Raw genomic sequence first — 14,411 nt, forward strand, 5'->3', positions numbered from 1 at the left:
TCCTCCTCCTCTCTCTCTCTGCCTGTCTCTCTGTTCTCTGGTGGATTTGGTGGAGCTGAGGTACAGGTGGCAGAAAACCAAAGTACTCAAACCAGAGTAAATAAGTAAAAACAGAAACTACAGAATACTAAAAAAAGACACATTCTGTCATAACATCAATGGAGAATGTATGGGGTGCTCTCCTTTCTAATAGGCACTGCATATAGTGTCTGTACTGCACTGTATGTAGACCTGCAGATGTGTAATTCAGGACCTCTCTCTTTCTCTCTCTCTCTCTCTCTCTCTCTCTCTCTCTCTCTCTCTCTCTCTCTCTCTCTCTCTCTCTCTGCCACTGAAGATGCCGCTTTATTAGAAGTTCTACCTTCACACTGCACTCAAGGCTCACTCACCAGGAAAGAGGAGAGAGAAAGACAGTAATGGAAATGTGTACGATTCAGAAATAATTACATATCTACAGTAAATGAATGAATGATATATCAATTAGCAAATGGCAACACTTTTTCAAACTGGATACACTGTATATTTTTTTAATCTATAGGCTACCTCCAGATGTTTTAAGACGGTCTCAGACAAGGACACACATTACAGTAAGTTCAGAAAGATTAACTATAAATAAGTGCTATTTAATATGCTGTTTCCTGAACTCATGGTCAAGGTACTGCAGTTTCTTTCCAAGTTTAAAATAATTTGAGGGCCGCCGCCCTGTACAGAGAAAAATTATAAATGACTGTTTCTTCTTCTTACCATGAGCCACCCATCCATGTTTGCAGTTGTCACATGTCCGCAGGTGAATTTTGCCTGGCTGAAAACACTCGCACGTGCAGTTCACCAGAGTGCAACGAATGGCCTGCAGGGGTACAGAGAGAAAGAGAGGAAGACAGGTGGAGAGAGAGAGAGAGAGAGAGAGAGAGAGAGAGAGTCCGTCAATCAACCACTCATGGAGGCGAGAGAGAGCGCGATAAAGAGCAAGAATAAATACGGTATGAGGAGGGAGTGAGAGACAGAGGGCAGTCATCAATCAAACGTCACACAAATAACACAGAGCAGAATAATACTGGAGTCACAAAAGAAGCATCAACTGTGCACAATACTGGAATTATTCCTCACACACCATAAAGGACCATTAGATAAATATCTTAAAAGTGTAACAATATTGATCTGCTTAACCGATGATATTACATAACAACGACAACCATAAACTACAAACAAGCAATTATAATATTTTCACAGCGCTACGGCTATTGACAGAAATCTCATTAAAGAAAGTTAATGAAAACATAATGAAATGTAATCAGCCACTGGATTTCGTTTCTTCAGAAACCCATTGTCAACAAGTGGGCCAGACCTCTTCTTTCCAACTCAACTTCCCAGAATTCATGTGAGCAGACAGACGTGCCGCTGCTTCCTGAAGACAGAGGGAATGTGACTTGTTTTGACTGGGGCCTCCATTACTCAATAGTAGTGCTGCACTCAGCCTGACCCCGAAAAGCTTTTAGCGGTGAGAGGTTAAGTGTCCAGACTTGGGGGTGTGTCTGGTGTGTGTGTGTGTGTGTGTGTGTGTGTGTGTGTGTGTGTGTGTGTGTGTGTGTGTGTGTGTGTGTGTCTGTGTCTGTGTGTGTGTGTGTGTGTGTGTGTGTGTGTGTGTGTGTGTGTGTGTGTGTGTGTGTGTGTGTCTGTGTGTGTGTGTGTGTGTGTGTGTGTGTGTGTGTGTGTGTGTGTGTGTGTGTCCTATAGGGTTAGTCTGCATGGCCTGATAAGACCAAACATTCGTCAGCCACTTTTAAAAACAAACAGAAAGAGAAAAATCTTTAGAAAGTCGGGTACATTCTACGGGAAGTACTTTTGATACGACTCGCCTAACAACATGTTTCCCATTCTCCCGCTCCTTCGAGTAAAAGGCGTTCGAATTAAACGTGCGGCTTCACATTTTCAGGCATTGGCCTGTGTTCTACGCTCAAGCGACTTCTAGGAATGCATTTAACCGGATTCACACTGGACGACACCGCTCCAAGACAAATACACCTTCCCATGAACACAGACCCGCCTTCCAAACCAATGCATGCTCCAAGCCACAAGATTTCACGTTGACATGGGTAGAGGACAGAGGGAAAAAGAATAAGAAAAGAAAAGAACGAGAAGGCAGAAAGGGGAAGAAGGAGTGACATTTCACATGAGTATTAATCATCTTTGGCAGTCATCTCCGTATTGGCCCATTGTTATGCTTAGGACAAGAGAGTGATAAATCAAAATATTTACACAGAAAATCTCACAGTCCTTTTTGAGTCAAATCTGTTTTAAGTGGGGAAAACATTTGCAGTGTTCGAGAAATGGTCTAGCGAGTCGCGCTATGGAAATAACACATTTTCCACTTATCGCACGGCCCTGTGATACTTCATCCAAATACATCACAATGTAATCTATCTTAGGATATTTAAAGCAGAAAAACAACAACTCTGTAATCACTGAAATTACCAAATGAAAACATCAAAGTATAAAATTACCAAAAGTTAACCAGGTCATTGATGTGAATCACCATTCATTTATTTTGACAGCAAATTCATATTCATATTAGCGCTGCTCTGTGCGTACAATTGTGCGTCTGGCTGCAAAAGATATGGTAAGACAAACAGAGAGACACCATCTGTCTTCAAGCCAAACGCCAATGAATTCATAGTCTGCACTAAATATGTCATCTCATAAGGTCTTAACAGTACTTTTGCAAGCCAGTGGTGAGACAATAACACCACACAGACACGCACGCATGCACGCATATACGCATACACGCATGACAAGCACGCACAGGGGTTGGAGTCGGTTGGAGTCCATATCATGATGCAGGTGACCCATATTTCACCATGACAGAAACTGCACTGAACTTCCAGGCGAGAGAGAAAGTCGGCAGTTCAGAGCCGTTCTCTTCCTCACAGAACAAACGGACGCACGACATCCACAGAATATTTCCACCCGATTACATATTACAGACACACGGCAACCACTGCACTTTGGATCTGTGGTAGTAAATCACGGTGAAGTGAGCCAAAAAACACCCGCACATCTGCAATGTACACATGTTCCACAGCAGCACATGTTCCAGTACAAACTGCACTCTACCTACAAACTAGAAGACACATTTCCAAAATGTGTACCCTATTCCAGTGATCCTCAAACAGTTTCATGCCAGGGACCGACCGTCAAATTGGGACCCCTATCTGAAAAATATTTTATGCCGGGGACAGATAGGATTTGTCAATATTTGTCAGTATTTTTCAAAAATAGCCAAAAAGGCTTAAGTGATAAAGCTGTTGGTAATTTTCTGGGGACCCCCTGGAACCCCGTCAAGGACCCCTGGTCCTTTTTGAGAACCAGTGCCCTATTCTATTCTATTCTATTCTATATACTGTATCTGCCTGCAATGCACAAAATACACATAAATAAAACAAACCGAATTGCATGTACTCTACATGTGTAGCACAATGATTTGTAACATTATCTACCCGTGGATTAAGCCACTTTCCCATGCGTCAGGATTTCAACTGCTCATCTCCTAATATACTGGTTATGACCACTACAAAATTCAAACACAACTTCTTCCACCCAGGTGTTGTAAACCAGATTAGCGACTGGAGGTGTCAAAGTGAACATGGGCTAATCTGAGATTAAACAGAACATTACACCAGCTCTTAACACGTCGCCCCACTGTTTGACACTGAAGGAGACAGGAGACAGAGATTATTTGACTTAATGCCATTTTTTAAGCTCTCCAGGTGCCAGCGCGGCAACCCCCCCCCCCCACCCCATCCTCCGTACAGGAGGATTATACTTTATGTGTGTCATGAGTGCAGGTGCATTTCGCATGAAAAGTCAGTGAATGGCAGTATACAGTATGGACTTTTTAAAACCTTCAGGCATTTTGGCGTGCTTGTGATGTAATACACGTAGAGGAAAAAAACTCAGTGAATAGGCTATAAAAAAAGTGGAGGCAATTTGAACATATTTATTTACCAGTTGTTAATGAAGGCTGAATTACACTCTTTGTCTGTCATTCTTCAAACTTTGAACCCCAGTAGGTCTACTCAGGAAAATAATAGTAGCAGTCACCCTAAATTTAACAGACCATCACACGACAAAGCTCTTTTGAACGGAACACGTTAGAATCGAATAGAACTTAATGGAACAGAACACTAACACCACCAACCAGAAACTTGACTGTTCTCTTTTTGGTAATTAACCGCACAGCCCAGCGGTGCTAACGACAGCAGATGTGTATTAAAGGAACACAAATAGAAATATCAAACGCACTCCACTAAAGCCCCCCCCCCCCCTTCCCATTTACGAGCTTGGGGTCTGCTGACAGCTGATGAGATAGTTAAGAGGCATCTAATGCAGCAATTAGAGCGTGCCACTGTCTGTCTATCTGTCTGGAGGGCTGCTACTGCTACTGCTGTTGTGACAAGGCTGCAGCTCTCTCTAATCACTGACTTATTACATGCTGGCTCCGCTAGCAGCACCTCTCATATCTGGCTGGGCCCATTAGGCCAGACAGCGGCATTAAGAAACATTATAAAGGACAGGCACAACACTGCTACCCCCTCCTCTCTCCCTCACCCCCCTGCTGAAGAAGCAAGGATCGGTGAGTAAGTGTATGTGTGCACGCATTTCTGCATACTGTGTAAATGTTAAAGAGAAGGAATTATTTTAATATATATCGGGAGAGCGTGGAGGTGCACACGCAGCACTCTCTACCACTTTGCACGTCCCACATTCAGAGTGGATAATAAACAAGCATACTTGCAGTACAGTATGTACAGTCAAGTGCACACTGTACTGCGCGCTGTTCTTTAGTGCATCGTGAATTACCGCCAAATGCAGGAATGATCCTAATTTAAGCGATTGTACAATAATTGATAAGGAGGTAGAAAATACAAATGAAATGAAAAGAGAAAAAGGATACAGGACATTCTTGCGATTCCTGTGGAGTTAAAACTCTTTAATTCTCCCTCCTCTCTCTCTCTCTCTCTTTGTCTGTCTCTCTCTTTCCTTGAGCCTGTGGGATGTTTGTCTGGGTTCTTTTTCGGGGCTTTTAACCCTTGACTGGCCTGGGTTGGGTCAGGGACAAGCGTGGGCTTGGATACCCAATGCTACATGTGCACATATTTTTGTCACAGCAGGCCGAGGAGAGAAGGACAAGGAGGAGGAGAGTGTGGGGGGGGGGCAGGCTGTGTGTTATCTGAGCACTGGCCAGATACACAGCATTAGTCACTATGTTAGAGTCTGGCCAGGGTTTCCTCTTTGGCCCAAATACTAAAGGGGATGAAAAGGACAGAGAGAGAGGAAGGGTGTGTGTGTGTGTGTGTGTGTGTGTGTGTGTGTGTGTGTGTGTGTGTGTGTGTGTGTGTGTGTGTGTGTGTGTGTGTGTGTGTGTGTGTGTGTGTGTGCGCGCGTGCATGAGTGTGTACATGCATGCGATAAGTTCCTGAAAATCATTAGAAAAACAAAACAACAACAGAACAGAGAAAAAGACAGTTGTATTCATCTTAGCAAAACTATTACACACACACCTACACACACACACACACACACACACACACACACACACACACACACACACACACACACACACACACAGTAATATAATCAGCATTTCAAATGACACATACTCAGCCACTCCTTATCTGTTCCAAGTGTGTGTGTGTGTGTGTGTGCGTGTGTGTGCGTGTGTGTGTGTGCGTGCGTGCGTGCGTGCGTGCGTGCGTGCGTGCGTGCGTGCGTGTGTGTGTGTGTGTGTGTGCGTGTGTGTGTATGTGTGCGTGCGTGCGCATGTGTACTTGCGTGTGTGTGTGCGTGCGTGCGTGTCTCACTGTTAGCCTTTTGTTTAGCTGGAGTCTTGATGTTTAATGGATGTTTGTTTTGGCCCGTGAAACGCTGTCCCAGCCCCTTTATATAAACAGTGACAGGCAGCGGTGGCCAACACCAGAGCAGACTCTCAATTAAAACACTGTAACTGGGACAGATAGACTGAGGAACTGCAGGATATGAGCTACAGCACAGCACACTACAGCAGGGACCAGACATTACAATGTTCTGTGCGTTGTGAAAGTTCCTGGCTGTGGCTGTAGGGTTGTTATCAAATGAAATACGGCGCTACTCTACACAGTAAAACCACAGTGTTACATTTAAATGAACACAATGGATTTTACTGTACTCTTATTATATAACATTTTATTCCAACTACTCATTATTTTGTCATCATCATAGGCACACACAAAAAAAGTTTAAATTATTTAACAACAAAAGTTTACAAATAGTGAAATTAGGAGATCTACAAGCTCACAATATCGCCGAAGATATTTGGTGTAGAGGGAAAAAAGGAGGGGCCCTGCTAGAGAGACCCCCGGGGCGAGTCTGGTCATCTAAGTAGAGGGCTTAAGTGGTTAAAGATCACAGACTTGGTTTTACATATTCATATTTACAAAAGCTGTACCATGATATGATACGAAACTCAATACTGTCCACCATGTGCTTTCTTTGGCTTTAAAGGTCAGAACAGGTCCAGGTGGTAGTGTGGACTCTGTAGGTCCAGCTGCCATGTGGACAACGTGGTCTCTGTATGACTGAATCAATGCTCTTAGATAAAAGCACACTTAGTGCTGTCCCTTTGACCGAGCTTAGACTATTTACACCTCAGCCATGTTGTTTTGGCTGACAGGAATAGATTTTCAATAGCATGTCATTTGTTTTAGCAAATTGTAGTTTTTATCCTTTTTTGTAATAAAAATGGTATAATTTAAATATATATATTTATGTAATAGGTACAGCTAAACCAAACCAAGCTAAATTAAATGAAAATTACCTAATATTAACTCTAGTCTAGACTACCACAATGTCATAATGATTTTTTTTTACACTGTATTTTAGCAGTGTGTGAGGTTGGTATCGTTGCTCATCCACTGCATGCAGGAGCTTACAAAAGCAGCCTCCTGCCTGGTCCCCTCCAGTAATTGTACTGTACTGTACTGTAGCACACGGAGCCCAGCAGAACGCCAGCAAGGCCAGCTGTTGAAGGCTGGCTGAGTATTGTTCTTTCTGCTTTAATTGAAACCTTTAGCATGTTCAACACGGAGCCACAGACCACAGCTCTTGTTTGGTGAGTTAAGCAAAGCCGAGGTCTAAATGAAAACCCTGTGTGTACAGGGTGTGTGTGCGTGCGCGTGTGGGCGCTTGCATGTGAGCATGAGCGTGTGAGTGTGTGTGCGCACGTGCGCATGCATGTGTGTGCCTGCAGCAGCCTCAGATCTGAATTTGTCTCTGCTTAGGGTCAGTGTAAAACACTGGGAGCATCTTGTCCTCTCTTCCACCCACAAGATATTATCTCATCCATGAGTTAGCTGCTGAAACGCTGTCAATTTCCTGCCAGAAAATGTGCGGACAACGTGTGCAAGGCAAAAAAAGAAAGAAAGCTAAGAAATGGAGGCGCAGCAGCATCGCGTGTCATAAACTGGGGCCCTGGCTCCGACAGATAGCTCAGGACTTCACAGTGTCCATATTGAAACCAGGTGACAAATAAAACGTCTGCTGGATAAAGAAAGTCTTTGTAGTCAGGACGCAGCACGCCACAAAAGTTCTGAGGGGAGTAAACCGCTTTACGCCAAGGCTAATTTTTGCTTGTTTTGACTTTATGCGTCGGGTTTCGACTTGAAAAACGGTCCCTCTGCATGCCTGCCTCACAAAGTACTGCAAAATAAACAATGATTAATCATTTGTGCACTGACTTCAGTGGCATGTAAAAAGACCTGCGTAGTAAAAGAGGGAGCGGGGGAGCTGAAAGAAGAGAAGAGAAGAGAAAAGAAGAGAAGAGAAGAGAAGAGAAGAGAAGAGAAGAGAAGAGAAGAGAAGAGAAGAGAAGAGAAGAGAAGAGAAGAGAAGAGAAGAGAAGAGAAGAGAAGAGAAGAGAAAAAAGAAGAGAAAAGAAGAGAAAAGTCTCTGAAATCCCCCGTAGAGCGAGGCCCCCAGTTCTCTGTCATGTCAGCTCTGGTCTTTGAGCCGTGCTGCTGGCAGTCGTAGAGCCAGAGGTCCCTGTCCTGTGTGCAGCTGTGCGTCTGGGCTCTGACACGGGGCAGAGGGACCAGAGCTATGCTAATGGGAACCAAATGGGGCGTGAGTCCCCAGTGGATTCACAGAGGACGAACGAGACGCAGGAGGAGAGGGAGGAGAAGAAGAGAGGCATGTGTTTTCATGTATTCATGACGGAGACATGGGACCCCCCCCCCCGCCTCTCTCTCTCTCTCTCTCTCTCTCTCTCTCACTCTCTCTCTCTGAAAGTTTCTTTCTTTCTTTCTTTCTTTCTTTCTTTCTTTCTTTCTTTCTTTCTTTCTTTCTTTTCCTTTCTTTCTTTCTTCTTTTTCTCTTTTTTTCTTTCTGTCTCTCTCAAGCTTTCTATAATCGTTTTTATGCATGCTGTTTTTTTCTTATTCTTGATCTGATCTGAGAGCCATTCTCTCTGCACGGGACTCCAAAGCTGCTTTCCATTGGACAGGTTCTGAGACACTCTGTATTATCAATGAGTGAAATGGGTCTCAGATCAAGATAAAGAGAAAAACAGCACACATAATAAAATAAAACTATTACAGAAGTTTACTTAAAGCTCTCACTGAAGGAGACGTAAATAGATTACCATGCACTGCTTGCTTAGTCCAAGCAATGAGGGACCCAAACAAGAACCTTGAATTAAAGCAGCCATGTGAAAAGGGAGAGGGCTAGCCGAACGACATGAAGTCAGATGAATTTCAGATGTTTGGCCACAGCCCTGGCAGTTCTTGTTGCACTTCGTACACTCTCTACACACCAGATCACATCACATCCTAGGGCCAGCTGTGACAGCACACAGTGCTGTCAAAAAAAAAAGGTTGGGGGGAGAGGGTGGGGGTTTGGACTCTAGTCTTCCCAGAATTCCCTTGGGGCCATTGTCTGCTCTGTTCCTGATGCCCGCACAGACGGGGGCAGACGACTTGGTGGTGGTCCTGGCTGCCGCCTGGGTCCTGGAGGTGGCAGTAAAGCTGTGACAGGGGACTGTGTTTAGTCTGTCTGGCTGGAAAGAATGTCATTACACACCAGGAGACCCGGCTGAGTCAGTGTGTCTCACTACGCCATTGCCAGTGGCACTGTGAGTCACCGTCATCATCGTCAAAACTCCAAATGCATTACAGTATGGGTCCAGGGGACTGAACTATCATCGCTGTCAGGCAGAAAATGATGTACAGTATGTCCAAAACTTTCAGGAAATGGAAAAAAATAACCTGTGTTCCAAAGGATCCAATGTTATTAGTCATAAGCTCTTGGTAATACCTTTCAGTGGTTATAAAACCCATAGACAGACTTAATCAATTTTAACCTGGGATCCCTGGTTTTATATTATTATTATTGGATCCCTGGTATTATATTATTATTACTATTTTTTCAGTAATTCAAGCAGCCATGAATGTATGAAAAAACATAAAATATGGAGATACAAGGTTATATATACCCATGACAAAGCTTAAAAAGCTGGACTTATACTGACATATCTGTCCTTCAGTGTCCGTCCTGCTGACACCTCACGACTCTCCAACTTCTCTCCACTGTGGTGAGACTGAGTCACCGAGAACAAACTCAAGCCCCATGACAACATCTCCCTCCCACTCCAAAAACATGCGAGCGAAATCTGATCGATGACGGCACCCCCCAACACCCCCCCCCCCCAGTCTGACTCAATGATAAGAGTGTCCGTGTGTGTGCTGCAGGACAGTCATGCATGTTTATGGAGCGGGGGATACGGGCCCCAGCTGGACATGGTATTGTGAAACAACCGGGAGAGAGAGAGAGAGAGAGAGAGAGAGAGAGAGAGAGAGAGAGAGAGAGAGAGAGAGAGAGAAAGAGAGACAGACAGACAGACAGACACACAGACAGAGAGAGACCAAGAGAAAGGGGAGCAGAGAGATCGGGGAGAGAGAAAAGGGGGACGGAACCTCATATCACGATCACAACTAATCACACTATAGTAACACGATTCTATGATCTCTCTGCCTGTCTCTGGCTCACACAGATCTACAGAGATCTCTAGCGTATTATTGTAAAAACCAGACGACATGATGTCGCTTCAAATACATCAAATGCTGACCGTCCTCCAGCCCAGTCCAGCGTTCTCTGTACATTCTGGCTGCAGTGTTACTGCATACGCTCCTCATCTACAATGTTCCCAGGCATGCAGGAAAGAATCAGCAATCTGAAGCTCTGACCCTAACCCAGGGTGGGTGTGCTTTACAGTAACAACATGATGTGTGCACCGAGTATAAAGAACAGAGAGAGAGCGGCGCTAACAAATAGCTGACCCTTAACCGCTCACTTCCACGTGTATATGGCCGCTACGGCGTGGAAATCATTGTTATTATTACTGTATATACTGTATGTATACGCACTGTACTTAGGGATTGAATGGAGCAACGGTCTCCACCATCGCTTTGTGAGAGACAGCGAGGCCCAAGGAGAGGGGCCAGTGCCCACGACACAACCTCCCACCCCCCACCTGTCTCTCTCCACCTGTCTCTCCTCCACCTGTCTCTCCTCCACCTGTCTCTCCTCTCACAGCACAGCTTTCCTCAAAGCAAAGGCTCCACCGGACAGAGATCAAACTGCCTGGCCAACGACACACCTCTGGGTCCATGAGACACGAGACACAAGAGCAGCATCAAAGACAGGGTGCTGGGGGAGCACAGGAAGGCATGAAGAGAGAGCAAGAGAGAGAGAGAGAGAGAGTAAAAGATAGACGAGGTGGAAGGGATGGAGGGGACGCCAGGGAGGGATGGATGTATGAGGTCTGGAGGACGTGGACGGGAAGGATGTCGGGCAGGTTGTGGACTGGTTGTAAAGAGGAACAGAACAAAGCAGAGAAGGGGGTCTTAGGGTGACTGGGGGAGCATGAGGGGGAATATATGAGAGAGAGAGAGAGAGAGAGAGAGAGAGAGAGAGAGAGAGAGAGAGAGAGAGAGAGAGAGAGAGAGATGGCTTTGTGTACAGAGAGAGACCTGGTACATTTCTGCCCCTCATAAAGGTCAACTCAACTCTCAGACAGGCTGTGCTGTATCCCTTAAAGTGGAAACCAGAACTATATACCTCTAGTTCAGTGGTTCTCAAACTTTAAAAATGATATGTATTTGGCTGCGAGCTCATAGCGTGGCACTCAGTGCCACGCTATGAGCTTGTATATTTATTTTGTAATAGTCAAAGTATAAAATATGGTTAAAGTGGTTAAAATGATTGTGACGCTATATTAACTAATTTTGCAGGAGACCCCCTGGTACCCCCCCAAGGACCCCTGGGAGTCCCCGGACCCCACTTTGAGAACCAATGCTCTAGTTGTGTGTTGATGCCATACACCACCATATCGTTTTTCACAGGCCTGCACAACCACCAAGGCTGAAAAATCGTCTTTGGTCTCATGTTATATAATGTGTGTGTGTGTGTGTGTGCGCACACACACACAACCTTTTCAGGCCGTGACCCCCCAAAATAATCATATTTGAACTGGGGACCCCCCAGATTAATATTGTGAAAATAGCCGATCCACAAGCTTGTAGATCGACTATTTTCTATATTTTCTTTCTCTTTCTTATATTATCTGACAATTTGGCCAATATTTGACCAGTTTTTATAGTTTCTTGATTACTTTTGATGCAGAAATGTTGTTGTTTTTTGGTATTAAAAAGGTCTTAAAAGTCCTTAAATTGTCACTTCACTGTCATCTGGTGATCATGTGGGGAATCATGTAGGGACCCCCTTGGCGGTCCCGACCCACAGGTTGAGAACCACTGTTCTACGCAGCAGTGATATACTGTAGTGTAAATGAAAATAACAGAGGCAGCAGCACCACAGTGCATGCAAATATCACAGAGGGTGACGTGCGTCACATTACATCCAGGGGTTGTTTCCAGGGACTGACACGACCACACAGTGAGACTAGACACTGCTGAGAGAGCTGAGAGACAAACAGACAAGACAGGAGGAGGAGTTGGACAAGAAGAATGATGACAAGAAGTAGACGAGACAGACAGGAGATTTAGGTTATTACACATTAAGGTTCACTGCAGTAGTCTTGCTTGGCTCCTCTGCACTTGGACTGCCTGGCAATTAGTATGGTGATAGAGATATTAACAGACGTTGACATAAGTGCACTAACAGAATATTAACAGGTATAAATATAGTCCATAAGTGTACATAGACAATCTAACCCCAGTTGCGTGGGCAGAAATTAATCAATTCACTGGGTAGTGAGAAATGTACAATCTATACCAGGTAAAAGTTTATTACATTACATGGCCGAATGGAAACAAATTGCCTGTGTACAAGGAAAGAAAGAAAGAAAGAAAGAAAGACACACACACACACACACACACACACACACACACACACACACACACACACACACACACACACACACACACACACACACACACACACACACACACACACACACACACACACACACACACACACAATGTGTACAGTGACGTCATAAGTAAGGTTAAATCAACAGAGTAAAAAAGGAATATAAAGTCTAACCAAAAAAGATATAATAAATATGCCAGTGAAAAAAACTTGTAGTACAAGAGCAAAGTACAAAGTACAAAGAAGAAGAAGAAGGGAGGACTACGATGAGAAAAGGGGGGAAAATATAGAGAAAATAGAAGTGGACACTTCTTGGCAGGTTGGAGAAGTGTGTGTGTGTGCGTGTGTGTGTGTGTGTGTGTGTGTGTGTGTGTGTGTGTGTGTGTGTGTGTGTGTGTGTGTGTGTGTGTGTGTGTGTGTGTGTATGTGTGTGTGTGTGTGTGTGTGTGTGTGTGTGCGTGCGTTTCCGTGTGCGTGTGCCCGTGTGCGCGTGCGTGTGCATGTGTGTTTCTGTGTGTGTGAGTGCATTTGTGCGTGTGGGGGGTTATTTGTGTGAGAAATGACCAAAAGCATCTGCTGTTTCCTTCTCTCCACATCTTTACACACACACACACACACACACACACACACACACACACACACACACACACACACACACACACACACACACACACACACACACACACACACACACACACACACACACACACACATTTGCAAGGAGGTATTAGTCAGAGCCTAAGCATCTCGTACCCGCGCCGACCCTGCTCCAAGAGGCAGGACATCTCCATAGCGATGGCTGGTTGCCGTGGAGGACGGGACACACGCGGTGCGATGCTTGACGGGAAAGTGATGACAGGCGACTGGGACATCACACACACACACACACACACACACACACACACACACACACACACACACACACACACACACACACACACACACACATACCACCACCTAAATGCACCTTCAGTCATCACACTAGTCTACAGGGTGGGATGACTTTAGCGTCTGCACTTCACTGCCCACTCACACACACACACACACACACACACACACACACACACACACACACACACACACACACACACACACACACACACACACACACACACACACACACACACACACACACAGTGAAATCCCCTACTCAAACTAGCCTCCAGCCAGAGATTTCTTGGAAGCGCTCCTGGACTTAATCTAGCAAATAGCTCTATATTTTCTCTGACCGTTGTTAACGCCAAAAACTCCTTGTACTAATTATATGTAAGCAATCTGCAAATTATGTGTGCGTGGCCCTTTTTTCACCTAGATTGGACGGATATGGTATATTGACTGTCCCGTTTCCAGACTGGGGTCGATAATATTTTTTTTTTGTGCTTAAACAGCATGTCAACATGCTTGTTGACTTGTAAACACCTGGGCCTCAATGCCGCACAGCTGCAGAAGCACAGCAACGCTGAGCACATTTTATTCCAAAGAAATATACTATATAAAGAATTATCACTGTGAAACCGGATTAGGGTTAGGGTATAAAGCACTGCAAACATCACGGCAAAAAACTGTACACACAAAGAAACAATTAATTAGAGTTGTTGTCCCTTAGGCCATGCAATGTGCCAGTATAGTCACATGTGTACACATGGTACAATCCTGTGTTGTTGTACCATGTGGGGTCAATTTCTGACACTCTGAATTAAAGCAATTACCTCAGCCAGCATAGTGAGAGTGCTGCTCCACAGTCACTCCAACGCATTCCCTGCTTTAGGTAATAGTAGTCCAACAGAGAGGTGCAGCTTCCATTACTGACCACAGTAAATACAGTGACAAGTGACAAGCAGAGAGAGAGAGAGAGAGAGAGAGAGAGAGAGAGAGAGAGAGAGAGAGAGAGAGAGAGAGAGAGACACAGAGAGAGAGAGAGAGAGAGAGAGAGAGAGAGAGAGACAGAGAGACAGACAGACAGACAGACAGACAGACAGACAGACAGACAGACA

The 14,411-nt window shown here is 44.8% G+C and overlaps 1 protein-coding gene across 3 annotated transcripts in view; it reads right to left on the reverse strand.

Moving 5' to 3' along the window:
• Nucleotides 1–14,411, reverse strand: part of bnc2 (basonuclin zinc finger protein 2) — a 239,926-nt gene that overhangs the window by 61,981 nt on the left and 163,534 nt on the right. For all 3 annotated transcript variants that reach the window (XM_080416415.1, XM_080416416.1, XM_080416414.1), the window contains one exon: nt 745–847. In XM_080416415.1, the coding sequence (XP_080272541.1) occupies nt 745–847 (103 nt within the window). The remainder of the gene's footprint in view (nt 1–744; nt 848–14,411) is intronic.

The sequence above is a fragment of the Gymnoscopelus braueri genome (genome assembly GCF_963280865.1).
Source record: "Gymnoscopelus braueri genome assembly, chromosome: 2".
Taxonomy (NCBI): Eukaryota; Metazoa; Chordata; class Actinopteri; order Myctophiformes; family Myctophidae; genus Gymnoscopelus; species Gymnoscopelus braueri.